At 35.0% G+C, this 26458-nt stretch overlaps 8 protein-coding genes across 14 annotated transcripts; 5 read left to right on the forward strand and 3 right to left on the reverse strand.

Moving 5' to 3' along the window:
• The first annotated feature begins 1 nt into the window (after position 1).
• LOC105685979 lies at positions 2-2167 on the forward strand. The gene is made up of 2 exons (XM_012400494.3): positions 2-318; positions 476-2167. The coding sequence occupies exons 1-2, from the start codon at positions 154-156 to the stop codon at positions 1301-1303; spliced, it is 993 nt and encodes a 330-aa protein (XP_012255917.2). The 5' UTR covers positions 2-153; the 3' UTR covers positions 1304-2167.
• LOC105685984 (protein SGT1 homolog) lies at positions 1428-3189 on the reverse strand. Of its 2 annotated transcripts, none has more exons than XM_012400508.2 (5): positions 3049-3189; positions 2832-2942; positions 2550-2751; positions 2267-2466; positions 1428-2167 (listed from the first exon to the last, which is right to left on the reverse strand). In XM_012400508.2, the coding sequence occupies exons 2-5, from the start codon at positions 2940-2942 to the stop codon at positions 2063-2065; spliced, it is 618 nt and encodes a 205-aa protein (XP_012255931.1). In that variant the 5' UTR covers positions 3049-3189; the 3' UTR covers positions 1428-2062. The 2 variants fall into 2 exon arrangements, with proteins under 2 accessions (XP_012255931.1, XP_012255930.1); XM_012400507.3 differs by having other exon boundaries at positions 3035-3176.
• A 464-nt stretch (positions 3190-3653) lies between these two features.
• On the forward strand, positions 3654-8408 carry LOC105685973 (WD repeat-containing protein 6). 2 transcript variants are annotated; one of them, XM_048648738.1, is made up of 14 exons: positions 3654-3795; positions 3887-3954; positions 4161-4338; positions 4408-4584; positions 4686-4830; positions 4927-5148; positions 5245-5659; positions 5832-5975; positions 6065-6474; positions 6618-6800; positions 6863-7380; positions 7493-7929; positions 8062-8227; positions 8312-8408. In XM_048648738.1, the coding sequence occupies exons 2-14, from the start codon at positions 3891-3893 to the stop codon at positions 8394-8396; spliced, it is 3144 nt and encodes a 1047-aa protein (XP_048504695.1). In that variant the 5' UTR covers positions 3654-3795; positions 3887-3890; the 3' UTR covers positions 8397-8408. The 2 variants fall into 2 exon arrangements, with proteins under 2 accessions (XP_048504695.1, XP_012255908.2); XM_012400485.3 differs by lacking the exon at positions 3654-3795 and having other exon boundaries at positions 3813-3954.
• Positions 8409-8548: 140 nt separating this feature from the next.
• On the reverse strand, positions 8549-11180 carry LOC105685975 (heat shock protein 68-like). The gene has a single exon (XM_012400486.3). It carries the CDS (start codon positions 10869-10871, stop codon positions 8949-8951), a length of 1923 nt encoding a protein of 640 aa, XP_012255909.1. The 5' UTR covers positions 10872-11180; the 3' UTR covers positions 8549-8948.
• Positions 11181-11248: 68 nt separating this feature from the next.
• Positions 11249-14942, forward strand: LOC105685981 (regucalcin-like). 3 transcript variants are annotated; one of them, XM_048648750.1, is made up of 7 exons: positions 11249-11386; positions 11953-12154; positions 13299-13467; positions 13555-13752; positions 13988-14218; positions 14337-14512; positions 14686-14942. In XM_048648750.1, exons 3-7 carry the CDS (start codon positions 13308-13310, stop codon positions 14839-14841), a joined length of 921 nt encoding a protein of 306 aa, XP_048504707.1. In that variant the 5' UTR covers positions 11249-11386; positions 11953-12154; positions 13299-13307; the 3' UTR covers positions 14842-14942. The 3 variants fall into 3 exon arrangements, with proteins under 3 accessions (XP_048504707.1, XP_048504706.1, XP_012255921.2); XM_048648749.1 differs by having other exon boundaries at positions 11953-11977; XM_012400498.3 differs by lacking the exons at positions 11249-11386; positions 11953-12154 and adding an exon at positions 12376-13199.
• A 270-nt stretch (positions 14943-15212) lies between these two features.
• LOC105685985 (trafficking protein particle complex subunit 5) lies at positions 15213-18374 on the forward strand. Its single transcript, XM_012400509.3, has 3 exons — positions 15213-15543; positions 15983-16292; positions 17617-18374. The coding sequence occupies exons 1-3, from the start codon at positions 15377-15379 to the stop codon at positions 17713-17715; spliced, it is 576 nt and encodes a 191-aa protein (XP_012255932.1). The 5' UTR covers positions 15213-15376; the 3' UTR covers positions 17716-18374.
• On the reverse strand, positions 18161-20717 carry LOC105685986. Of its 2 annotated transcripts, XM_048648752.1 has the most exons (4): positions 20178-20717; positions 19890-20098; positions 18383-18526; positions 18161-18311 (listed from the first exon to the last, which is right to left on the reverse strand). In XM_048648752.1, the coding sequence occupies exons 2-4, from the start codon at positions 20031-20033 to the stop codon at positions 18243-18245; spliced, it is 357 nt and encodes a 118-aa protein (XP_048504709.1). In that variant the 5' UTR covers positions 20034-20098; positions 20178-20717; the 3' UTR covers positions 18161-18242. The 2 variants fall into 2 exon arrangements, with proteins under 2 accessions (XP_048504709.1, XP_048504708.1); XM_048648751.1 differs by having other exon boundaries at positions 19890-20717.
• Positions 20718-20788: 71 nt separating this feature from the next.
• LOC105685977 (cathepsin L) lies at positions 20789-24753 on the forward strand. Of its 2 annotated transcripts, none has more exons than XM_012400491.3 (7): positions 20789-21046; positions 21878-21992; positions 22879-23031; positions 23167-23370; positions 23453-23658; positions 23765-23916; positions 23998-24753. In XM_012400491.3, exons 2-7 carry the CDS (start codon positions 21897-21899, stop codon positions 24204-24206), a joined length of 1020 nt encoding a protein of 339 aa, XP_012255914.2. In that variant the 5' UTR covers positions 20789-21046; positions 21878-21896; the 3' UTR covers positions 24207-24753. The 2 variants fall into 2 exon arrangements, with proteins under 2 accessions (XP_012255914.2, XP_048504704.1); XM_048648747.1 differs by lacking the exon at positions 20789-21046 and adding an exon at positions 21204-21222.
• The last annotated feature ends 1705 nt before the right edge of the window (positions 24754-26458 follow it).

Raw genomic sequence — 26458 nt, forward strand, 5'->3', positions numbered from 1 at the left:
TACGCAAGTGGCTCGAAACCCTAACCAAAACTGACAGCCAGTTCTGGATTTTGTTGTGAATTAGAATAGCACAAAAATAAAATAAGGACCTTTGCCTCTATAATAATGGAATTTTATATTTGAAAACTGCAACGAAATACGTCACTCTTAGCCATGAGTAATTCTCGAAAATTTTTCGATGCGATTGCTAAACAAATAAACAAATCACCAGTGATGAACAATGCCAATTCTGCTATTGGTAATGTAGCAGAAAGAGCACAACTGAAATTGTCTAGTGTTCAGAACATTGCCGTTGAAAAATATAATACGATTGTGAAGGTACGTACGTTAGTCTCATTAATTTGGGGCTCAGGACTCGGTCAGTGCTTTCATCTCATGCTTAGCTCATTGTATCCAATGTTCATCAGTGATGCAAATAATATGTGTACTCTGTATCAACTGATTGATTGAAAAACTTTTTTTTATGTGATTTCAGCAAATCAATGGTACTACAGTGATTCAGGATTGTTCTCCACAGGCACTTCAATCGGTAAGTCCATTACCGCAACGTATCATAAATTGGTGGCAATGGTACCAGCAATTGACCGGGCTAGATACAGTCGAGGTAGCCAAACGCCAGGTTATACAAGTTCAGGACAAACTTTTTGAGTGTCAAGATCATCGCAGGAGCCTTACACGCCAAGCCAACTTAGTGAATGAAAGATTGAAAGAAATTTATGGCGAATTGATACAAACCAGACGTGATGATCAAAAATATGTACAGTTGACCATAATGGAGAATAAAAGCTTGCAGGAACAAACAAAGATCAGTGGACAGTTGAATATTTTAGAGAATGAGGAAAGGGATCACTTTACACAATTGGCTACGGCTATAAAAGAGTATCATGACAGTCAAGCTATGAATGCGCAAAAATACAAGTACTTATCAATATTAGCATCAGCATTCTTAGCAATTTTGTCATTGAGTGGTTCAATGATTTATAATAATCGAAGAATAGCTGACGTACGAAACGTCATAGCAGCAGCTCAAAAAAACAATGACGAGACCTTCAAACAATGCTTTCACTCGTTACAAAGTGAATCAAATAAAAAATTCTCCATGATTATGTCCACCCTGGCAACCAAAACTGTCATTGAGACAAGTAGTCAAACTGAACCAACTCCTGAAATATTGAACCAAGCATGTGATCTTGGTAGTGACTTTCTGACTGACCAAGATTTAATTAGCGAAAACCGCAGAACACTTGCTATTTACTTGGGTGCCTTAATTCTTGCCGTTTACGTTATGCAACAATTTAGGTAAATTTAAAACATCAAACATTCCGAAATTTAATATTGAGGGACGTTGGAGACAGCATTTAATTCATAAATGTTTTACTCATGCTGTGTAGTCTATTTTGACCTTTGAATAAATAACGTATTTCAGGTTTAGATCATCATCAATGTTATTATTATTATCATTACACTGAAATATACAAACTTAAGGCAATCGAAGTAAACGTACAGAATATTGGCAATGCTAAACTGTTATGCAAATTCTGCACTTAATTGATGTGGAAATGTGAAAACGATAATTCATGCCAACTTATATTTCAATGCATCACAAATATTAATCCAATTACTCAAAAGAATCAAACAGCTAACCGCGGTTTAGTAAATCATACGGTTATGAATTGGAGTGACAAGCGTTTTAACAATTAGTATCAAGAACAAAAATAGTAATCAGTAACATAATCCAACATCGTTGAGCAGTTCTGAATAGCTGTTGAACACTTTGATGAGAATCAGGAAGCCAGATATTCATGGTTCGTGTCCAAGAGTAGATGAAATTTTGCATCTACACCTAACTCGAAAATCATGTCCAAATTTGGTGTGTGTATATCCTTTGCAGAAATTTCCATAGGTTCCATTTTGTAATATATCTTATCGAGTATTGTGCGTTCAGATTCAATGCTGACATTTCAATATTTGAATGTCTCAACATTTTTTTTTTGATATTCTGATGCCAGACTTTTCTTGTTTTTTCTACTTTTACAAATCCGTTTTACTCTTCTCGCTGTTTTTAATCCCACTTTTTCCATTCAATACCATCAGGCGGCTTTCTTTCTACTTGTCCTTTGGCCACTTCGTCCCAATTTGTACTCAAGACAGTTCCACCAGATTCTTGCTGTTAAAAATTTAACAAATCAATAGAGAATTGACCAAAGACATATATTTTTTTCAATTACTTTCTGTATACGTGTTAGGAAGTAGTCAAACTACTTACAAAAGATTTATTCATGGCACGCCTGACTTCATCTGATCCATCTCCATAAATTTTCTGGAAAAGAGAATTTAAAGCAGCCTCTCCCTCTGGCTTTTCTTCTTCTTCTTGTTTCGCTATCTCTTTCTCTACTTTGTCCCAATCCTTGGATTTTTTACTAGAACTCGGATATTTAGGTGGCTGGTCGTTGCTCTGTAAAAATTCTGCACCACAATGTGATGAAACAGGTATTACTCTGATTGAACAGGAAATTAAGTTACTAGTAAAAAAGCAGATAGCTGCTTACCCTGTGGTATCAGTTGAACAGAATCATGAATTGCAGGGTTTCCTTCTAGAACGATCCATCGCAAACCATCTCTTTTTTTGAGCTTGATTTCTATTTTTGAAGGAACAACTTTGAATGAGCATTGCTCCGTAACAATATGATGTGCTAAGTCCAGCTCCAAACTATACTCATTCTTGGAGGGAAGTTTAGCAGTCACACTGAGCTGTAGATTTGGATTTTAAAATTCATGATGATGAAGTGTAGAGTACTAGCCAAATAATGCTTACGCAATTTACTACTCACCGATGTCTCTCCATATTCTACTTTTACGTCTTCGGAATTTTTTGCCAGGATTGTAACTACTACGTGTGTTTCAGTCTGGTACCAGTCGTACTTAATTTTGGGTGCCAACATCTGCAAAATACGACCGAATTAAAAATTCACCAAAAAACTTCCGAAGGTTATGTTCGCATATAAGCATAAATACAGTTTGATAAAAAACGCACAGCCAACTCCTCACTTGGGTAAATAGAGGTATCTCCACTAGCCATTTCCTAACTCAATCGCACGAACCCTTCCGAAGAAATTATCAAATTAACTTCCTAAATAGATAAAACTGATGTAAGACATTTTTCTGATGACTGATAGTGGTCTGTATATGGTATAACATATCGGTATGTCACAAGTATTCGGCAATCGAGCTATCGATATCGAGATTATATCCGATATCCATACAAATCGTCAGTTCAAATCCTCGTTTGTATGAGTTGTTCAATTGTTGTTGTTGATGCTTCAAGATTGTATTCACAAATTCCTTTACAAATTAAGTATTTCAAGCTCGTAATGTACTGACATTCGGTATGCATAATACCAGTGCATAAATCCCATAAAGGCGTAAAATCAAGTGTGTAAAATGATACCATGGTCGGTGCTATGCAACGTGCGGTATGAAAAAATCGGAGCGGAATACTCACTGGAATCCTCGAAATATCAGTGGAAATGATACAAATTTCAACATCAGACTAGTTGATAAAAGCCTTGATGAAAGCCATACCTTTATCGGAAAGTCGAGAATCCCACAAATATACTTTTTTTAGTTGTTCCTTCTCATCTACCAATTTGAAGAATTTTTTTGCAATTGTTCATCGGCCGTCCGATTCGTATGAAAATTTGTGATATTCGATTCTTTGGAACCTGACTGATTCGAGCAAGGCCACTGAGCAAGGCTCAACGTTAAGATTGCAACTACTTTCACGTGAATTTCTCTGTAAATGTTGTTCTTCATGATACTTTCTTTAACAAATAAAATCTTGTTTTTTATATTTCGCTGTTCATTGACTTAATCATTCTCACTTCAGTATCATGTCAGAGTTGTTGAGCACCGATGTTCTTGCTGTGCTTAACGTTGACGACTACATTTTTGTAGGTTAGTTTGAAGATCTTCTATGTCTTCATGACAGAAATGAACATATTTTAAGTAACAATATTCCCATTCCTAATAAGTCATCAAACGGATTTTGAAGTTTATTTCAATGATTTAAAAAATCGTGGCAATATAGTTGCTGAATGATGTTTAATGATTCTGTGCATTCTACTTTTTGATCCATTTGCAACTTAATTTTTCACTTTTAGGAATTGGATATACTTTACGAACATACAGGAAATCATGTGCCACCCTTATATCAAAATTAGACGTTTGTTATCCAGATAAAATTCATGGAATTATCAAGGGACCAGGGAATTATTTGGTTGTTTTTGGTGGAAAAAATCTAAGCATTGTGGGAGTAGATTATTATGATGAACTAGTGGAGTAAGTATATCCAAATCACATGTCAAACATTTGAAAGATTTTGCTTTACTTTAAGACAATCTAATGCAGAACTACATTACTGGACGTCCTTCATCAACTCAATGACTGGATAATTGCTGTAGGTTTGTCGGGTACCGAAAATGACACTAACAGACTTGCCATACTTTTTGCCCATAATAAATTGTGCTTGTATGATTGGACAGAACAACAATCTAAGGAATTTCAATGTGAAGAAAATTGCATTTTGTATCCTTTGCCCAAAATGTTAGCTATCTATATTTTGTCAATTTACTGAGCTTGTATGGTCATTTAAGAACACTTTACTGGTCCTTATCTAACATTAATAGATATGGTGGCTCAGTTATTAGTGACAAAAATGAAAATTGCCTAGTACTGGCTGGTACCGTATTTCAGGAAATTGTAATTTGGGCCGTGAATAATGTAGCTGACAAAAAAATAGTTCCAGTTTTACATCGCCTGACTGGACATAAAGTCAGTAATTCTTACCTCTATATGATTCAAATTATTTCAATGTATTTATAAAATCTATGAACATGATAGAGTACTGACATATCTTATCCATTATAGGGTGTTATTTTCTCCATCAAATTCGATTTTGCTACACGCCTCATATGTTCGACATCAGATGATCGAACTATCAGGCTTTGGTCAGTAGAGTTTGAAAAGTCTGATTGTAAGACTCTACAATGGGAAAATGCAGTGATCTCACTGAGAACAACAATGTTTGGTCATACGGCTAGAATATGGAGAGCTTTGATTTGGAGAGATTTTGTTCTTAGCATAGGTGAGGTATGTGTTCATGAATAGTTTTTTCATGCCTCAAGCTCCGTTCGTACAAGACATAAGGTGTTCTCACATTATTTATCTTCAACATTCTTTATATAGGACTCCCTTATATGCATTTGGACAACAAAGGGTACGCTCATTAACAAAATAGAAGCTCATCATGGAGCACCTATTTGGTGCATCGATATTTCTGAAGATGGTAACACTATAATCACGGGAGGTGGCGATGGAGCAGTGCATGTCTGGCCTCTCCGAGAGAATTCTAGCTTCGAAACGAAAATTATACCAATGGAAAACGTACATGAGGTTCCAAAGCACATTGGAATATTAAGCAGTAGCACTCTTGTATTTATAACACAGTCAGGAAAAATTATTACTCATAATACGGAATTGGGTATAAACGTGGAATCGATTGATTTAAAGTTGTGTACTAGCTATATTTTGATGCAAATATCACCGAACAAAAAACATATTGCTTTGGCATCTTTGAATGGATACCTAACACTGTACAAAGGTAAGCAGATTTTGAATTTGTGTTAAATGAGATAATAAATTTCACGTATAAGAGGTTGATTTTCCACACCTGGGCAATAATTTATTTCAATGTAAATTGATGAATGTGTAATATTTATTGGTCAGTAAATCCAATGGTGTCTGATTTTGAAATATATTTGCTTTATTTATAGATGAAAACGGAACAGGATCTTTACACAGAGTTTTGGAAGAAAAGATCGTTGACTCTAAAATACTATCTATGCATTGGCTGAGTAATGATTCATTATTGCTGTGCGGAATCAAAGGTCTTTTGAAATTGGTGAAAATAGTAAATGGTAACAGATATTCGATTTTACTTTAACATTATTAATCAAGTTTATGATACTGTATGATCACCAATGATTTTTAATTATTCTTCTTGAAGGAATCACATTGATTGAATCAGAGCACAAACTACCTCAAAGTAGAGAACGTTGGACAACTGCAGCTATTATTCATAAAAACTTATTAATATGTGGAGATCGAGCTGGAAGTATTCACCTCTATCGAAAAACCCATTCTGAATATAATGCTAAATCTGTCGATAAGAATTATTGTATAAATCCTTTTCAAAGTCTCCTCAAAATTCACGGAAGACTTGGCGTTCATTCTTGTACTATTGTTGGCAATAAATTATTGAGCACAGGCAGAGATGGCACTTTAAGATTTTTCGAACTTCTCGAAATTGAAGGCCAGAAAACAATGAGCGAACTGCACATTAATAAAATGCCAATGGATTGGGTCAGCACAATTTCGGAGACCTCCAACGATATCTATGTGCTTGGTTTCAAGGAGGTAGAAAAATAATTGCCCGAATAAAACCAAGTACTTGTTCATTGTAAAAAAGTCTTCTTCTCTTGCTAAATCTCTGAGATGACCATAAACAAGTCACACTCGAACATATACGTGAATTAGTAATGCTGTTTTGCCCTTTGCAGGTCGATTTTGTTCTCTACAGCACCGCCTTTCAGCGAGTATTATTGAGAATTCCTTGTGGAGGAGGTCATAGATCCTGGGATTATACGTTAAACAGCACGAATTTCCAATTTGTTTACATACGTGACAAACGTATTTACTTTAGTCAATGCCAGCTACACTCTTTAGCAAATCCTGCAATACAGGTGATTTAGAAGACATAGACTGAATTGAAGACGTTATAATAGTAATGATTATCATTTTTCAGAATGGTTTTCATTCAAAGGAGATATATTGCATTCGACGAATACCAACCTGTACCAATCATAATATATTGATTTCTGGTGGTGAGGATCGTGAACTCCGCATCACCTGTTTGACAAACTCAAAAACTCACAAGAATTCCCAAGAATTGAATACCATAGCTCGACTAAGTGGACACATATCTAGCATCAAAGCATTATCTTTGATCAGTTTACAAGATACAACTGCGTTTAGCGAGAATTTGATATTTTCTGGTGGTGGCAGAGCACAGTTGAAAGTTTGGCGTATCCGTATAAGATTTGATCAGTCCACACTAGATGAGAGCAGTTTAAGTTGCACAGAATTGGCGTCCCATATGTTACGAGGTACAGATCAAGAACAGAGGAAGACCTTACAGCATGTAAATCAACAATCTTATTACATGGATCCTGAAACACGCTACATGGACATAAGTGTACTCAGAATCCCAGCAAATCTAAACACAGTTCTGCTTGTCATTGGTTGTTCTGATGGATTTTTAAGGTAACGACCACATTCATTGATAAATCTGCATAATCAGGTACACTTATGTTAGTTACAGAAAAAATCTACAATGCGAGTAATTATAATTATATGAATTGCAATTGATTTGCAGAATTTTCTCTTACAACATATTAATGAGGACTGTAGTCGCTTGGGCTGCTATACCATATGAAAATCGGTGTATTATAAAAACTCATTTGTTAATTCATGCTGAAAATACCATTGCCTTAACAATGACCACTGACGGATTTGTGAATTTCTGGAGTTTGAATGATATAGTTGATGCGTTCACAAAAAATTTACTCCCAGAAAAAAAAATAAGTTCAACAATCAGTTATCGACCATTTGCAAGCTTAAGATTACACCAATGTGGCATTAACAGTTATGATTTGAAAAAATTGACTGAATCTGAGTTTATCCTAGCGACTGGTGGAGATGACAATCTGATCTGTCTTTCGGTACTTGAAATCGGATTAGAAAATGGAGTACTGTTTGTAAGAGAAATTAGTAAATGGAATTGTTCATCAGCTCATTCCACGCAAATTACAGGTACCAAAAATGAATGATCTTGGGATCATTCCAAATGAACCGATCTCTACATATGTTCAAATATTATTCAAAATGCCCTTTTTACATCTATTAATTTTTAGTTATCGCATCATAATTTCTGCATTTTTTTAGGGTTGATTTTAGCTGAGAGGAGCACTTTGATCAGTGTCGGGATGGATCAAAAGGTGTTGAGATTTAATTATATATTCGCACGTGGAAAGTTGTCGCTATCTTTGAAAGATGAAGTAATTACTGCTGTGGCGGATGTACAAGGAATAATATCATGTCATACTCATGAGTGAGTGTAAACTGACTACTTATTCTAAAAAAAATCATAATAATAATAATAATAATTCTGTTAAAATTGTGTATTACTTTTTAGGATTTGTGATGTGCTTTTATGCATTTATGGTAAAGGACTTGAGTTAATTAGAAGAACTATAGAATTCAATACTACAATAAATTGAAATTTTGTCAAATTCTGTCGTAATTATTGTTGGTTCATCTCGTAGTTCTCCATTGACAAATTTTGGTCACTTATGCGTCTGATGTATCATAGGAAATATAGTAAGGACGGGACAAAGTGAAGATTTTTCAAATCGGAATAAAAAACAACAAATTGAATGTTTACATATGCCAAGGGCTTTATTTTTATATCAATTTCATCAAAGCAGATCCTTAATTACATCAGTCAACAATCCAGATATATGTATATATCACGAATATATAACAGTCATATGCGATTAGTCAACACTGTAAATCATAAAGTAATTTCTTAAAACTAATTTCAGTCTCTAAGGTCAAAGTTACTTCATGTCCATTGCGTACAAGGTGAAATTTAATGGACATGTGACATATTATTTGATACTGGGAGACTAATGTATCTATAAAAAAAAGCTTATTTTAATCGAATACAAAGTGATTCCAGAATATTATAGAAAAGAAATGGTTATTAATACAAAAATCAGCCTTAAATAAGATTCATTATATGATTCGGATATATGTTGAGGTATTCAAATTTAGTCCACTTCCTCCACAGTCGGTCCAGAGTAGTCACTTGAACAATCGGGTTGAGATCCATAGTTAGGTGCACGATCTCCTGTGCCTCCGCCTTGGTGGAGTTTTGTCATAATTGGTTGACACTGCTTCTGCACAACATCTAACTTATGTTGATATTCTTCCTTTTCAGCCAGAGTATTACTGTCAAGCCAGCGGATAGTTTCCTCACAAAGATTGAAGACCATGTTTTTATCTTCTTGAGACAATTTAGAGCCCTGTTCCTGTACAGCCTGCTTTACAGAAAAAATATAAGACTCCAGTTGGTTACGAGTGGCTATTCGCTCTCGTTGTTGTTTGTCCTGCTCACGATAACGGTCAGCTTCTGCTAACATTCGATCTATCTCTTCACGAGAAAGCCGACCCTTGTCATTTGTGATGCGCACATCGCTGCTGCGCCCGCTTGCTGTGTCCTTAGCAGTTACATGGAGGATTCCATTTGCATCTAAGTCAAATGTGACCTCAATTTTAGGTACACCACGTGGAGCTGGGCTGATACCACTAAGTTCAAACCGTCCCAGAAGGTTATTGTCCTTAGTTAGTGCTCGCTCACCCTCAAAAACTTGTATTGACACGCCAGGTTGATTGTCGGCATAAGTAGTGAAAATCTGTGTCTGTTTACAAGGGATGCGAGCATTGCGGTCGATAATGTTAGTCATTACACCACCAGCTGTTTCGATACCAAGAGAGAGCGGAGCCACATCAACGAGCAGCACATCCTGGAGACTGGTACTGGTATCTCCTTCTCCACTGAGGATAGCTGCCTGGACAGCAGCTCCATACGCTACTGCTTCATCAGGATTGATGGAGAGATTAAGCATCTTACCAGAGAAAAAGTTTTGCAAAAGGTTCTGGATTTTCGGAATGCGAGTTGAGCCACCAACCAGAACAATATCATGAATACTTCTTTTGTCCATCTTTGCATCTGTCAGTGCTTTTTCGACAGGTTCAAGTGTAGCTCTGAACAAATCTGCACACAGCTCTTCAAAGCGTGCCCGTGAAACCTTTGTATAGAAGTCAATGCCATCAAAAAGAGCATCGATCTCAATGGAAGCCTCCGTGCTTGAAGAAAGGGTGCGTTTGGCACGTTCAGAAGCAGTTCGCAAACGACGTAGGGCACGTGGATTGTTCCTCAAGTTCTTTTTGTATTTTCGCTCAAATTCCTTAGCAAAGAACTCCACAAGCCTCGAATCAAAGTCCTCACCACCCAAATGAGTATCTCCTGCAGTTGACTTGACTTCAAACAACGAACCCTCATCTATTGTTAAGATTGATACATCGAAGGTTCCACCACCCAAGTCAAAAATCAAGATGTTCCTCTCCCCCTTTAAATTCTTGTCGAGACCATATGCAAGGGCCGCAGCTGTTGGTTCATTGATAATCCTCAGGACATTGATCCCAGCTATAGCCCCAGCATCCTTGGTAGCTTGCCTCTGCGAATCATTGAAGTATGCTGGAACGGTGATAACTGCATCCTTGATTTTTTGTCCCAGAAATGCTTCAGCAATCTCCTTCATCTTAGTCAAGACCATGGAACTGATCTCTTCTGGGTTGAATCGTTTCACCTCACCACGGTATTCTACCTGGATTTTAGGCTTGCCTCCCTCTTCGATAACGCGGAAGGGCCAGAGTTTCATATCATCTTGGATCTTGGGATCATCAAAACGTCGCCCGATCAACCTCTTTGCATCGAATACTGTGTTCGCAGGATTTAAAGCAACCTGATTTTTGGCTGCATCCCCAATGAGTCTTTCAGTATCTGTGAACGCCACGTAACTAGGAGTTGTCCTATTCCCTTGATCATTTGCAATTATCTCGACCTTTCCTTGCTGCCAAACTCCTACACAGGAGTACGTGGTTCCCAGATCAATCCCGATTGCAGGCATTTTAAAATTCACTTCTCAGTTGATAGTAAAGTTTAATACGAGCAATTTGTGTTCCCAATTTAGATCACTTTCGTTGTTTATACTCGAATTTCTTTAGCTTAGTTTGTAATTCACAAGACCTCTTGCTACGAGATGTTTACTCGAATTGCGTCTCTAGAATACTGAAGGTCGTACGCTGTGACGCCGCTTTATATTTCCCGCAATATTTCTCGCCTTGCCCAGAATTTTCTCGCAAATCGTTGCCACATGCGTCTGCGCATTAATGTGGTTACCATGGATACGGCGTTGACTATTCCAGACGTCGAATCTTGTGGACGCAGTGATTCACCGATAAAATAATAAACAACTGCGCTGGAAAATGTGAGAGTTATCGAGTTGCAGAAAATATCTTCGGGTGCCCTCCGATTCCAAAATTAGCTAATTCTGTCTGAGTCAAGTGATTAGAGATATTGAATAAAGAACTCCCATGAAAATGGTTGTTACACAGCAACACCGGACACTTTTAATTTCTTATGGTGAGAGATTTAAGAAGGAATTAATTTAAAATTGCTTTTTACATTTGTTTCAGTGTACTAAGAAAAGTTCAGGAGTTGGTTCAAAGTTAATTTTCGTTGACCAAGGCCAACTCAGAGATTTAAGTAAATTGTTTGCAAAATTGCAACCACTAATGCAAAACCAACATTCAAGATACAGCCATATACATCTTAATTTATTCACTAGTTGGTGTTGAGCTTTTTTTATCTTGACTCATTCAATTGTTATACAGTTTTTAAATATGGTTTGAAAACCAGTAAAGTCGTTTGTGTTTTAATGGGTACTTTGTATAAGTTATTCACGAGGACTGTGAATTTTTTTGAACTCTAAGCTTGGTGAGTTTGGCTTGAGTATGGCCGATAGAACCAAATTTCTTAAATCAATGAAATACTTGCCTCTGGCTTTCATCAGAGCAGTAGTCATCTATTTCCAAATTTGATGTCAGGTTTTTTTTTGATGAATTTGATTTAATGATATTTGTATTATATTTTAGTAGCTCAAGTAACCTTAAAGTCTTATGTGAATTGTTTGACGTTTCAAATTTTAGGACATCCATGGGTTGGAACAATATGGTATGTACCAGGTCAACCATTCAAAATTTTACATTCATTTGGTGCCGACAAAAGGAATGCGAAGTCTCATTTTACCGATGTGGAAATTAGTGATGGCCTCACATTATCTTCTAAACACAAAACCTTCTATTAACACTATCAATGCATTTGATTATGATATGAAAGTTTGATCCATCAGTGAGTATTCACTTGTTTATATCTGTTGAACAAATTGAAATCACAATAACTCCTTTCCTTAATTTGACATTATAGGATAATAGCTCCAAACACCTGCTTTGCTGGGTTTTTTTTGTGGTCATACAATTATTGATGTATATCTAAGGCAAGTTCACCATTAATTATTTTCGTTCGACTGTAAATTTACTGTTTAAAAAACCTAGAATATTCTGAACCGATTTGTATTATTTTCAACTTATATAAGACATCTAAATATATTGTAGAGCTTTTCAGATCATTCTTCAAATGTCTGAACCCATCCAGAATTTTGTAGACGTTTAAAACCTTTCAATATATTTCAGAGCTTTACAGATTAATCTCGAAATTTCTAGAACAAACCAGAATTTTCAGATCATTCTCAAAATTTCTAGACTAATCCAGAACGTTCGAGTTCAGTCTAGAACAATCTAGATGAATAACAGTAACATGCTTTCGAAAAATACATTTTCAACCCCCAGATCTTTTACACCCCTACAACTACCCACATGCAACCACCATCATAGTTATACATGAGATCGTTGGGGCTACTGCCACCTACAATCACAATTGCTCTGTCATATATGGTTTTAGTGAACAAGTGAAATACAGGCACGCACACTCCATTGTTATAGTATATAATAGATAATAGATATCTAGTTCCATGTACTATGATCTCTACAGGCTTTTCACGAGTCTTTGGTATAGGTAGCACGATATACCAGAACAATAGTTTGTGTCATGCAAACTTCCTGGTGTACTTTGCTACCAATGGCAGAGGCTTACAAAAAAATGCCTTAGGAAGATATAGATATCGTTCATTCAAGATGGAGGTAATTACTGTTTTACTTGAAAATACATCTCAGCCTTCCCCTGAACCATAATATCTTGGCCAATTATTGTGGCTGCAAAGGCTAAAAATGTCATAAAGATTTATTTAGAGTATGTATGATGTAAATTCAAATTCTTACAAGGCATCAAGCTGTTTTATCTCATTTGACTCCATTAGTTGGCGTCCCAACGTGTCAATGTGAGTTGTGCATGTGAATCATTCACTACACTTATCTTATATAATAATGATGACGTGGGTATTGAACTGATGGTGTTAAATTGATTCTCTTGCTTCCAGTAAGTCAAAATGGCTCCTAATGTAGAAATCGTATGTGATGAAAAGCTAGATCTTGGCGAGGGACCTCATTGGGATCACAAAGGTGGAGTGCTTTACTATGTTGACATATTTGAATCTTCTGTTTTCAAGTATGATCCAAGCACTAAGAAAGTCAATAGAGTTGTTGTAGGTAAGTGGTTTACAAACAAAGTTAGGAAAATGTTAAATTTTGGTGAAAGTTATCAATAATAATACATATATTCTATTGCATCTTTAGACAAACAAAATAAAACACCTGTTGGCTTCGTGATACCTGTAGCAGATACAAACAACAAGTTTGTTATTGGATATAGAAATGAGCTTGCTATTCTGACTTGGGATGGCATTAGCCCAGATCCCACCAACGTGGAAGTACTTGTTGGTGTCGAACCAGGGACAACAAATCGGTTCAATGATGGCAAAGCTGATCCTCGAGGTATTTAATGGATACAGAATCTTTGTTTCCATAATTTAGTTTGATATTACAGACCTCTTTAAAAAATTCACATTTCTTATAATGTTGTTCAGAAATAATAGTCAATATTTTATTTCGTCTATTATATAGTTTTCAATGGATTCAGAAAAAATGTTCGGTTTGACTAATTTATCTTGGTATACCTGATTATATGTGATCTCATATACGTACCCTAATCTGGCATATTTAATATTAGGGCGCCTGTGGGCTGGAACAAAGGCGAAATATCATCCAGGTGAACCCGAAGTTAGATCAGGAGCTTTATATTCATTGAGCAAGGATGGAAAAACTGTGAAAGTTCATGCCACTGATATAGGAATTAGCAATGGTCTTGCATGGTCTTCTGATTTCAAAACCTTCTATTATATAGACAGTTTCAACAGGGCAGTTGATGCTTTCGATTATGATATTGACAGCGGAGAAACTAGTAAGTTTATACCCCACTACTTCTTTGCCTGCTTTGTGTCATGTGATGTCAACAAATTAAAAGTACAATTATGTGGAAGAGCTACTGGACACATTAGTCACGAATATATACTTTTCAGCAAATCGGCGAACTGTTTTCGATTTGATAAAGAATAATGTTGAGGGTTTTCCGGACGGAATGACGATAGACGTAGAAGACAAGTTATGGGTTGCTACATTTGGCGGAAGCGCAATACATCGTGTGGATCCTGTTACTGGTTCTCTTCTCCAATCGGTCAGTCTTCCTGCAGCAAAGGTACATACCCTCAGAGTACATACTATTTCCCAAAGAAATGTTGGCATTATTTTACAAATACTACACAGTATAATTTACGAAACCGTGTGCTGTTATTTCTGAGAAAACAAATACCCTGTACATCATTACTACCTGAAATATACAATTCACATTATCTTTTTCCCACATTCTAGATCACTTCGGTTGCATGGGGTGGACCTAAGTTAGATGAGCTTTATGTGACGAGTGCCAGCCGATTTGATACAGAGGAGAACCGTCATGCCGGACGATTGTTTAAAGTTACAGGACTTGGAACATCTGGAGGTCCAGGTGTACCAGTGAAATTGTAAAAATGCTTACTGAATACCACGTCAATATTTCAGTATCTATGCTCATTGTGCCTCTATTCCATGATGTCGTAAATAAACTAGAATTTTTATATTGATCACAATTCCTGCTCCAATATTCTCAAATTTATTACATCCAACCAGACTCACAATAATCAAAGTTTATCAAACGATTGATTCATCCGACATAGATTTTTCAACAAAGGTTATTCTTCTCTTTTCGCGTCCATAAGAATTAGCATTTTGTTCATTTTGTAAAGGTATTCAATCAATCTTTAAAAATTAATTCTTATCTTATTTGAACTTAAAACCGGATAAAACTCGAATAATTCGATACTCTATCGATTCCGAAAAGTATAGACGGTATAGAGCTATCTTTATTCACATCCAATGGCGAGCCCGCAACGAGATTTTGACAGCGAGATTTGTAAAGGTAGTGACACAGAAGAAAGTGTACAAGTTCTCTACAATTGTATTAGTATTTTGTGAATTGGGAATACGTTTGGATTTGCCTTTAGCAATCGTTTCATATTACGGAATGACAAGTATAACAATATCCGCGGTCCGTCCACGGACTAGTATACTTGACAAATCGTTGAGTAAAGGAAAAAGTGAGGTTAGCCTAAGTTGTTATGCTCTTTTATTTTCGGAGCTTGTGCAGTACTGTCAAAATCGAGTTTACACGGTGCCTGAGCTACAAAATAAGTATGTAAAATTCTCACGCCGTACTAAGCCACAAAACGTTGTATCTTTCAAAATTCCATCCGACAGTACAATGACCCTGTTTATGTTCCAATTGCCAATTGAATTCCTAATACAATATCAACTGAACCAATGCATAAGAATACCTTCCTAAGCTCTATTCAAATTTTTAATAATTATTCATTTGGTTTGCATACTCAGCCAAACCATTACAACCATAGACAATATTGCTGTTGAATGTATTATCCATATCCTGCCTTCATCATTTCATTTGAAAGATTTACGATTTATGTATATGGTTAACAACATTAATGAAAAGAATTGTCAGGTGTACTAAATAATTCTGATAAAAAATGCCATTCATACAATATTGAAAACCACTGTGAATGTTTTTGTAACAAATTGTGTGGTCTCCATATCTTATACATATTGAATTTTTCAGATTAGCTGAAATGGGTGCAGAAGTAGGTCACAGAGTGACCGACCTTTTGGTAATGCGAGAAAAGAGTGGTAAACGTGAAATAAAATTGTTGAACATACTACTGTTCATCAAAAGTACAGTCTGGAAATCACTTTTTGGTCGGGAGGCAGATAAATTGGAACACGCCAACGATGACGATCGAACTTATTATATCATAGAAAAAGAAGCTCTAGTTAATAAGTTTGTTTCAGTACCAAAAGACAAAGGAAGCCTCAATTGTGCATCTTTCACAGCTGGGATTGTTGAAGCGATCCTGTCTGATTGTGGTTTTGTGAGTATATTTTAATTTCCTGCATGTGAATATTTCACCACATGTCTGATAAGAGGGTTTTATGAGGTGTAACCGAATTCATATGAAAATATGTGCTGTAGATATATATGTGTTATGTCTTTGTGATGTATCACAGCATTTATGTGGAAATATGAAAAAAAATTGCAGATTTTTTTTTATCTACACATTGTAATACGATGCAGATAAATGATAAACATGTTTATAATAATGTGGGCCTAATTCTCGGAAGCTTTTAAAAGATTAGACTAAACTATTTGAGACAAACAAACACATCACTAGCTATCAATGCTGAGCACATTGGTAACTACTGTATTATATCAAGCAATATAAAGTACTGATGCACATTTACTTTGAATTTCTCTCAAGCATTATTGACTCATTTTTCTGAATAATATGATCAATCAGTTTTATAGTAGAAAGTATCCAACTACACTCACGTTGGTACCATCCACTGTGGAAAAATTGTTGAGTTGAAGCTTAGTATGCTCGAGGAGTACATAATAATTCTGTTGGACCCTGAGAATACAAGTCAGAGTCAAATACAAGCAATAGATAGAATACGAGATTTCAGTACTTGAAACTTTGTTATTTATTTTTCCCCACCCTTGTGAAAATTTGTATGCTATCCTGAAGATAGAGAAAATTTTGGGATGACATTAGCCCCAAGTCCAGTATGTCAAGTTATTACGCTATGTAAATCTTCTGGGAATAAGAATGATCATCCTGAAAGTTGATTCATCCTCAATTTTTAAAAATAGAATGCCACCAGTCAGTAGGTTTCTTAGAATCTATAAATGCAAAATCATTAAATCTTCACTAGAATTGACTAATTGTGAATTCAAAGTTGATTATACTCGTGTCATTCCAATATCACTGTCTCTCATTGACAATTCTCTCATGTCTAGTCATGATATCTCTTTCACTGGGTGTCACTAATGTGATTGTGAATGGGTGGATACTTTTCTACATTATTATCATTGTGGTTTAATTATCTTGAACACGCGGACAAGTTTAGCTGCAACTTGTATGTCTGTGACTCATTCCCATTAAATGATTATTCATAATAATTTTATGCACAAAAGCTTTTGCAGAAATGATATCCAATTTCACATTTGCAATTTCAATTCGTGTTCAAAGTATTGAATGTCCGGATAAACAGGTTTTTTTTTAGATTTTCTAAATAATGATAAAAGAGTTCCATACGAGGGTTAGTTAAATAAAACCTAAACAGGTTAATTAACGTTTAATGGGAATGTGATAGGTTTTTTCGGAAACACAGTATTTATTTATGGTATTTTTTCAGCCGGCAAAGGTGACTGCACATTGGCATAAAGGAACAACATACATGGTGAAATTTGATCATGCAGTTATTAATCGTGATAAACAGCTTGAGGATCGCTAATAAATCTCATTATTTATTCATATTTGAATCCTGAATGATATTTATTTGGAAAACAAAATTCCAGAATTATTAGTTTTCAATATTCGTTTTGTAAATTTCCGTACTATATACTATATTATTCTAGTACAGTTATTAATGTGATAAAAGATCTATTTTTTTTTATACCTTCAGGTAAATTGAACAACATATCTTTGTTTGACGACAATTTGATATTCTTAAATAATTATATAAGAAAATTAACTTCTATTATTTATAATCGGAATAAATAAAACTCATCCACATTGTCGATTCGTATTCTACGTAATTATATTACGTCATTATTTTAGGTACTATAAATAGAGATTGCGTAGTTCCTTTGCAAAGTTTTTGTGCTCATTATAGAGATGTATTATGGATAAGGTACTCCAAGAGAAGAAAAAGGTCGAGAAAAAGTAAAATAGAACTATTTTCGATCAACATATAATAAGCTGTTTATTCACACATTACGAAGCAATTGCTACTAAACAGAGTTTGATAAATAAACAAGCTTAGGCAAACTTCCATTCTCTATCAGCGTATGACACCTGACCAGTGCGGTACAGATGTTCCTGGGTATCCTGTGACAAGAAAATGTACGGATTATTTTTATAGCTAAATAAAAGTAGACCTATCAAACTAAATAACTTACCTTACACTTTTTAGTATACCATGAGATAAGAATCAGTGGAGTGATCAATGATGCATAGAATATTGCACCATTTTTTAGCGTAGGTCTAAAATAATCGTAGGTTCTTGTCTTAGCTGCTATAAATCGTTGCAGTGCAGGATCAAACTGGAAATTTTTATTCAACCAATTCATTGCAGAACTAATTAAGTAAGTATACATATATATGAATTGATGGTAGGAAATTCCATATCCACCAACATGAGTACGTGTACCGAGTTATTAAATTAGCATATTGATTGATCGACAATACAAAATGACTCACAATCTTACGATGTATGCTATTTTTCAAGTATCAATAACCTCAGAATTATTGTTTGTACATATTTCTAATTTATTTCTGCTCTAAACAATACAGATGAAATTACAATGCGTACGTCATCAATCTATTTCTCATTTTTGCAGTATATAAAACAGAGCTTTCTAGAATAACCGGTTAAATTCTGCCTTAGAGTACGCAATTTTGTTTTTTCTGATTCTATTCAGATTTGGAAAAGTACGTCAATTCTTGAGAGTACTCTGGAAAGAGTTTTTCAATCCATAATAGATTGTACTGAAATTGAGCAGATGGAAATGAAATACTACACAGCGTAGTAGAACATGATAAGCTCAGGATATGTTTTGAGCGTGTCTTCGACGCAATGTGCTATAAGTGATAACTGATAAGGAGTCACGAGGATGAACTTTAATCTGAGATATTTTGCTGTTCTGAATATAACCATACTACTTGAAATTTGCCCGTCAAACTTTTCAAGTCTCTATCGCTATACTGTGTAATACAAGACTTGATACGCACAAATTTCATAGAAGACTGGACATTATCTCTTGAAATAGAATCGCTTTGCTTATGAAACCTGCTTGTTTTGAAAGAGCATCCAGCCTCGATTTGCAAATATGAGTTCTGTTTGTTATCTAATTTCCTGGATGTACTGTGACCAGGCTTATAACAGTAGACAGATAAGTATCAGTGTAACAATTGGAGGCTATTTTATTGTTAAATCAAATTTTCCTTAAATCTCATCTGTAGCGAGATCCAACTATACGTACTAGATATACACGGAATTAACAATAACGGAGTAGATGGGTAAACAATATCCTAGCTGGCAAAACGAACTCATGAATTTCATTTAATGATTAGTATTTGCAAGTGACAAAACATTCTCCACTAATGTTCATCTATTTTTTTTCAATCAATTGTGAAAACATGTAGGAAAAAATTCAAGATAATCTGATACGTACGTTTTAGTTGGCAAACCTGTTATTTTTCATATTGACCATTTTTATGTAATACATTATTTATCCATCCACATTCCGAAAGAATATGTAAAGGATTCTCCGCCAAAATACAAAGAAACCGTACTTCAAATGAAATTGGGGAATGATTGCTATGAATCAGTAAAACGAAAACGATGGATAGTAAGTACAGGATGGCGTTGGCGTGAGGCTGTCTAAATTATAGCAAAATACTTACTGCAATTCCTCCTTCGCCACTTTTGAAAGGACTAGAAGCCACTTTCATATACTCTTGACGAAGTGCATTTCGCCGAGCAGTCCTTTGTTGTTCGAGTTTTAACTCCGTGAGCGAAATATCGTACTTGTTCGTTTGGTCCGCCATAGTTTCGTAGCAGACAACTAACTGAAGAAGTGTTGCCAATCTGTAAAATTATCGGGATGGCCATACTGAAATTTAAACTGAAAATAATCTTGAGCGTTCCGCGGGCATGAAATTTATTGAGAGCACTACGAAAATTGTGCGTACCTAAATGAAACGTAAACTGAACGGGTTCAGAGCTACAGCTCTGTGTTTTTTGGTAAACTTCAGGGGTTGGAAATAGCGATTGATTATAGGTTTAACGCTATCAATCTGAGGGGATGTCAGTCGTTGCATTGTCTTCAATTCATTTTACAGATTGATTCCGGGTCCTTTGTCAACGCTTTATCTTTTGTATTTTCCATTAGTGTTGTTATTAACTGATATGCAGAAAGATGAAATGAAGTCATTTTTGGTGGATTATAAGCACAGCTGTACGTATACATTATAAGCATGACAAATTCTAACAAGATAACTTACAACCGATACCTGCATTGTTAAACAAAAACAACTTATCCTTTTCACTGATAAGTTTCATGGATTCTAATTAGTTAATTCAAGTGATTTCGATCTGCACCGATATTCATGCATGATGGCTCACTGAACATGGCGCGTAGTTCGAAATCAAATTGTCAACTTTTTGACGATATCAAATAATCTTGAATCGGTAATCAAACAGGAAAAAGAATATTCCACGATTCATCATTCATCCAATAGTTTTTTATTTTACATGATTGCTTCTTCCCTCTCGCCCTTCAGCTCAAATGCCGCGTGACAATGACTGGCCAACAACGACATCAACGATAGGCTTCCTCATAGAAATCACGTGATTCATCAAGAGATGGATCCGCCAATAACGACACGAAATCTAGTCATGTGATCGAAGATTGCTTATGTTTACTACTACACAGGAAGGAAAAGAGAATCCAGCCTAAAGAGGACAACTAATTCGTGATCATTCGTGTCAGTTGTTCCGAGTAGGACACACTGGTTTTAATTTACTGCTCCATTGAGGTGTCCGATATTTAGCAGAGTTCGTAAGTGATCTTAATAATTGGCTTTTATATTCATAGCATTATGCCATTGTTAGAAGTGATAGATTAGTCTTGCACTTATTGTTAATGACCTTTTAACCTCTCGAGCGTTGACGCGACTCCCAACTACGTTGTCAGTTGAAACTCATCGGCTGGTCTTTGTTCGTTTGATATCGGAGGTATTAATTCAAGGCTTTTACTATCCAGCTATAAATCGTAGTTAGTCAATTTTTCGAAAGCAATATTTCAACTTTCCTCGGTTGTTACCTTAATAATGAAACATTACTGTAGCATGTTATTTTTCATAAAGATACTAAGAACCTGTTTGCATAATTACAATTCTCGGAGGGCTCATGAGCATTTGGTTGTACATCCTAAAAACACATAAAATTACCTTGTTTTATTCTGCGAAAACTTGATCGACCACCGTTTTTGGAATTTCAAAATTCTCTGAATTTTTAATCGACGCATCAGGTTTGCTTTGTCAAACATACCGATCATCGTGTTGACCAACAAAGCACCTAGGTGCAGCTATTGCGTGTTGTTAAAATATTGCAGCATTTATTTTGAAAACAAGAAGAATATGGATTATAAATATCAGGAGGTGACTGCCCCTTATAGGAACTGTGACGTCGCAAAAAATATTATAACTAATTGAACACAACTCAAATGATAAGGCCAAAAAAACCGTTGACCTAATAAATACACATACATTTATCATATCCTTTTAAAAAAAATTGCAAACATTCACTCCCGTTCTTTCTTTTTGTCGATCGTCCAATGTGGCATGTTCAACAAATATTTCGTTAAAACATAAATTTTGTTACGTTTCAGTTGATTTTTTTCAAACACTATGAAGATTGTTTTGATATTGCTCGTGGCCATCGTTGCCGTTAGCCAAGCTGTTTCGTTCTTTGACCTCGTCCTTGAAGAATGGGGTACTTTCAAGGTAATGTATATTAAAATTAGTACCAGAACTTTTTCAACTTTCGCAATTGTCATTTAATGCAATGATTGTTTTAAACCATGGAAAAAACTACTCAAACAAAAACTGTTTCGAAAATTATATGTCACAGCAGTATCAAACAGATTATCAAACTAAAGTCTCCAATCGTGAGATATTTTTTCTTCTTGACCCACCAAACTATACATTTATGTATACATACATATAGACTTAATTTATTATTTGCTTTTGTGTACGAAATTGGACGGCGCCGTTCGCTTATCGAGTTGCCGTTTTATCGTGATTATTATTATGATTATCGCTGACAGCTTCATTTCCGCACACATTTGCTTGTCTATTTTTAATGACTCATATACCTTACGTTTATCGAAAAATGTCTATTGCCATTTAGCGATGAGCGCGAACTAGTTTATTTTTTTATTTTTCCATTTTTATACTACAGCTGGTAAGTAATAAACTTAGTTAACAATTGGAATATTTTGGCAACTTTGGTATTATTAGTTCAAGTTTTTCATGTGTTATCACAAATTTATATTCGATTGTTCGAAAAAGCACATCATTTTGCACTGACCCTTGAGAAGTACCTTTAGCAACCAACGCATGCCACAACGTTAATTTATGAAAATTGTGAGAAAAAAAAATGTTTACTCAAATGGAAAGTTCATTACCACATGCAGTGTGATTAATCAGATAATAAAAATAATTTATTCATGTGCATCTGTAACAGCTGATGATGATATCACTTAACCGAAAAAGACAGACGTCTTGTTTAATCCAGCCTTTGATAGTTATTGTGTCAATCAATATTGAAATTGCCCAACTTATATCTTAATATGACTAAGCATAATTAATTTAAAATGGTGAATTACAGATAACTCACAAAAAACAATATGACAACGCCGTAGAGGAAAAATTCAGAATGAAAATTTTTATGGAGAATAAACACAAGGTGGCAAAACACAATGCTAAATACGAAATGGGCCTTGTGTCGTACAAACTAAAGCTTAACAAATACGGAGACATGGTTAGTATGCTTTGTATGTAATTCAAACTGTTTCAACTTTAATTTAGTAATTCTATTATATCTATTGTTACACATTAGTTTAATTCAATATGATGTCAGCTCGATGACTAATTTATTCATAATATATCTTCATAGCTCCATCATGAATTTGTAAGTACATTGAATGGATTCAATAAAACCGGCAATCTATTGAAAAAAACTCTGTCAAGACCGGTTGGTGCAACATTTATCGAACCTGCAAATGTTGAAATCCCAAATACTGTTGATTGGAGGAAAAATGGAGCTGTAACGGGTGTAAAAGATCAAGGTCACTGCGGTTCTTGTTGGGCTTTCTCAACTGTAAGTTTATCTTTCAATAAGTATAGAATCTAGAATCTTGTTGTCTTTGTTTGATTCTTTTTATCAAATATATTTTTTACAGACCGGATCCTTGGAAGGCCAACATTTCAGAAAATCTGGAGTATTAGTATCCTTGAGTGAACAGAATTTGGTCGATTGTTCTACTAAATATGGCAACAATGGCTGCAATGGTGGACTAATGGACCAAGGTTTCCAGTATATCAAAGATAACAAAGGAATCGACACGGAAAAGAGCTATCCCTATAAAGCCGAAGACGATGTGTGCCAGTACGTACATTTGTGTGATTAGTTGAATTTCTAATCGATAGTTTATGTTGCCCATAAGTAATTGTCCTTGATATGTTGTTTGAATAAATGTTACTTGTTATTACAGGTATAATCCCCGCAACAGTGGAGCCACCGACGTTGGATTTGTTGATGTCCCCCAAGCAGATGAAAAGAAATTACGCGCAGCTCTAGCTACTATTGGCCCAATCTCTGTTGCCATCGATGCCTCTCACGAAAGTTTCCAGTTCTACTCAGAAGGTGATTTGAATTATATGCTGTAATTAGGCAAACCAATCTAAAAATATTTTCAATCCTTATTTGCATTTCATTTTATTCCAGGTGTTTATTACGAACCTGAGTGCTCCCAAGATGACCTCGACCATGGAGTCTTAGCTGTTGGATATGGAACTGACGAGAAAGGTCAAGATTATTGGCTGGTTAAGAACAGTTGGGGTGAGACTTGGGGAGACAAGGGATACATTAAGATGGCCAGAAACAGGGACAACCATTGTGGAATTGCCTCATCTGCTAGCTACCCTCTTGTTTAATTCTATTCAAATGGACCCATGAGATAATTTTTAGTCATGTATGTGCGGTGTTTGTCATGAACGTGATATTTTCAAACTGAAGAAAATAAGTTTGACATAAAGGCGTAAAAAAGTAACTCTGCTAGGTAAAGGCACCAATTTCTTTTTCTATAGGACGTTGCCATCTGTTCTATTTATGTTCGATATGCATTGAGAGTTATCTTTTTGCGCAATATATTCTATGACAAAATATTCGTGCGAGTGAGTCTAGTTGTAAGCCCTTTGTATTTAAGTATTTTTATGTTTATTAAGCAATACATTTCATATTTTCTATACCGTTAACTATAAAATAATTTGTATTATATAAGTGCTAAGTGATAACCATAAATAAAAAATGAAAAACTTCAATTAAAAAATATGTATCAAATATTAGTAGTAGTAATAAATATTTCAGTCCATTGATTTTGCCTTGATTCGGCTTCAAGAATTTATGACATGAATTTAATATTTTATAAATCACTTGTTAATGAAGATGAAGTTTTATGAAATACATTTTTTCTGGTTTAAATGTGATTACTTATTTCTTATACACAAATCACATGAATACAGTGTAATAATCTTAAGTCAAAAATTTTTCCCTAATTCAGCAACATGATCGTAATTTAACACAACAAAAAGACAAACAAAATGTGTATACGGTAGGTCACATTTATTATAAGCCAGGATGGACTTGATGAACTTAGAAACTTAGATACTTAAAATTCATCAAACGTCAAAAGTGCACATAAATTGTTTTTCTAAGTGATTTCCCAGATCAACTATCGAGATAAAATTACAACAGAGAAAAACATTTACAACCAAACCAACTTGAAACAGACAAAATGATGCAATCCCAGTTGGAGTAAGATGATACTAAATTAAAGTTTATCTACTCCGACTAAATTTTATTTCGATGTATTGTAATTGGTTATCAGTAGCTGCGATCCGTTTGCACTCTAGCTCTGAATTGCTTACATTTTGTTTTCCTTGCTAAATTTGCAGTCCGTTCATTGAAACATACTACACAAGAAGTTATTATAACATATATGTATAATAAACGTAGAATTATGTAACTTCATTGAAGTCATATATTTGAATACATTGTGGTACAAGGCGAGATAATGTACTTGAATATCATAAAATATTCTCAACTACATTACCACTGCAGCTCGTAAGTGGTTTCACATTCACGTTAAACTCTTAATTTAATTTACGAATCTGATTTCAGAGTTACATAGAAATTCTCCAGACAAGTGTCTAAATTTTATTTATTTACTCTGATCCAATGATTTTTGTCATGTAAATATTTCCTTAACTAGTTGCAAGAGGTATTAAAATTTCCACTCAAGTTCAAAGTTGATACGATTATTATATCACGTATGACAGCGGAAAGTTTTCCATTATTTACGAACCACACAGAAACGAAATATTCTATCATTCTTCCAACAAACTGATTTGTAGATATAAAACAATTATGTATAGTTGTGAAAAGAAATCAAGTACAGGGTATGAATCACTAAACTTGCTATCTATGTAACAAATTGTTGTTCTATAACATATGTACCTAATCAAAAATGCTCCATTTCATTTAACTATCTAACGCAAAATTTATTTACACAGTCAATAACTAGAGGCAGCATTTACTGTTGTCAGGACGTGTGATCCTGTCACCAACTGTATATTTAGGCCAGTCATTATAGACGTCAGAAATAAAAACTTTAACAGTAATTCGAAAAGTTTCTGAAAATTGGTAGACTCATCGAAAAAACAACGAATCTCAATTTACAACCTTTTCCGAATCCGGAAAATTATTGAAATTGTAATAAATTGAATATTGCTGATTGTGTTGCGAAGAGGATTCCAAAAGTTTCGCGAACTAAAAACATGCATCGAAAAAATGTCCTGAATAATTGCATGAATTTGCAACTTTTTGCGTTGACAGCCACATGTTTATTCATATTTTTGCGAGGGTGATCAAATCTCAAAAGTCGGATTTTGCAAATTGCGCTTTCCACTTGTTCATGTTCCGTGAAAAGCAAAAGGTTGCAAATTCATGTAATTGTTCGGGACATTTTCCCGATGCAATTTTCAAGTTTGCAAAAGTTGTGGGATTTTTTCTATCAGTTTATTAGGAGAAAATGTTATTTTTCAATGACAAATAATGTTCCACGCCTTTAAATTGGTTGCAAATCTCATTCTTGATATATAATCACTCATTCAAAACTAGTTCAAAT

This window comes from Athalia rosae, chromosome 1 (genome assembly GCF_917208135.1).
Source record: "Athalia rosae chromosome 1, iyAthRosa1.1, whole genome shotgun sequence".
Lineage (NCBI taxonomy): Eukaryota > Metazoa > Arthropoda > Insecta > Hymenoptera > Athaliidae > Athalia > Athalia rosae.

Excerpts from the sequence above, each read along its gene's own strand:
- LOC105685977 (XM_012400491.3), top strand. The coding sequence starts at position 21,897 with ATGAAGATTGTTTTGATATTGCTCGTGGCCATCGTTGCCGTTAGCCAA. Across the intron at positions 21,993-22,878 it reads AAGAATGGGGTACTTTCAAG|ATAACTCACAAAAAACAATA; the intron begins GTAATGTATATT and ends GGTGAATTACAG. Across the intron at positions 23,032-23,166 it reads TTAACAAATACGGAGACATG|CTCCATCATGAATTTGTAAG; the intron begins GTTAGTATGCTT and ends ATATCTTCATAG.
- LOC105685973 (XM_048648738.1), top strand. The coding sequence starts at position 3,891 with ATGTCAGAGTTGTTGAGCACCGATGTTCTTGCTGTGCTTAACGTTGAC. Across the intron at positions 5,149-5,244 it reads TTGTTCTTAGCATAGGTGAG|GACTCCCTTATATGCATTTG; the intron begins GTATGTGTTCAT and ends TTCTTTATATAG. Across the intron at positions 7,381-7,492 it reads TGTTCTGATGGATTTTTAAG|AATTTTCTCTTACAACATAT; the intron begins GTAACGACCACA and ends ATTGATTTGCAG.
- LOC105685981 (XM_048648750.1), top strand. The coding sequence starts at position 13,308 with ATGGCTCCTAATGTAGAAATCGTATGTGATGAAAAGCTAGATCTTGGC. Across the intron at positions 14,219-14,336 it reads TATTGACAGCGGAGAAACTA|CAAATCGGCGAACTGTTTTC; the intron begins GTAAGTTTATAC and ends TATACTTTTCAG. Across the intron at positions 14,513-14,685 it reads TCAGTCTTCCTGCAGCAAAG|ATCACTTCGGTTGCATGGGG; the intron begins GTACATACCCTC and ends CCCACATTCTAG.
- LOC105685986 (XM_048648752.1), bottom strand. The coding sequence starts at position 20,033 with ATGGCGGACCAAACGAACAAGTACGATATTTCGCTCACGGAGTTAAAA. Across the intron at positions 18,527-19,889 it reads GTGGCGAAGGAGGAATTGCA|TTTGATCCTGCACTGCAACG; the intron begins GTAAGTATTTTG and ends AAAAATTTCCAG. Across the intron at positions 18,312-18,382 it reads GGTATACTAAAAAGTGTAAG|GATACCCAGGAACATCTGTA; the intron begins GTAAGTTATTTA and ends TTCTTGTCACAG.
- LOC105685984 (XM_012400507.3), bottom strand. The coding sequence starts at position 3,079 with ATGGCTAGTGGAGATACCTCTATTTACCCAAGTGAGGAGTTGGCT. Across the intron at positions 2,943-3,034 it reads ACCCAAGTGAGGAGTTGGCT|ATGTTGGCACCCAAAATTAA; the intron begins GTGCGTTTTTTA and ends CGTATTTTGCAG. Across the intron at positions 2,752-2,831 it reads TAGAATATGGAGAGACATCG|CTCAGTGTGACTGCTAAACT; the intron begins GTGAGTAGTAAA and ends CCAAATCTACAG.
- LOC105685979 (XM_012400494.3), top strand. The coding sequence starts at position 154 with ATGAGTAATTCTCGAAAATTTTTCGATGCGATTGCTAAACAAATAAAC. Across the intron at positions 319-475 it reads AATATAATACGATTGTGAAG|CAAATCAATGGTACTACAGT; the intron begins GTACGTACGTTA and ends ATGTGATTTCAG.
- LOC105685975 (XM_012400486.3), bottom strand. The coding sequence starts at position 10,871 with ATGCCTGCAATCGGGATTGATCTGGGAACCACGTACTCCTGTGTAGGA.
- LOC105685985 (XM_012400509.3), top strand. The coding sequence starts at position 15,377 with ATGACAAGTATAACAATATCCGCGGTCCGTCCACGGACTAGTATACTT. Across the intron at positions 15,544-15,982 it reads GTGCCTGAGCTACAAAATAA|ATTAGCTGAAATGGGTGCAG; the intron begins GTATGTAAAATT and ends TGAATTTTTCAG. Across the intron at positions 16,293-17,616 it reads TCCTGTCTGATTGTGGTTTT|CCGGCAAAGGTGACTGCACA; the intron begins GTGAGTATATTT and ends GTATTTTTTCAG.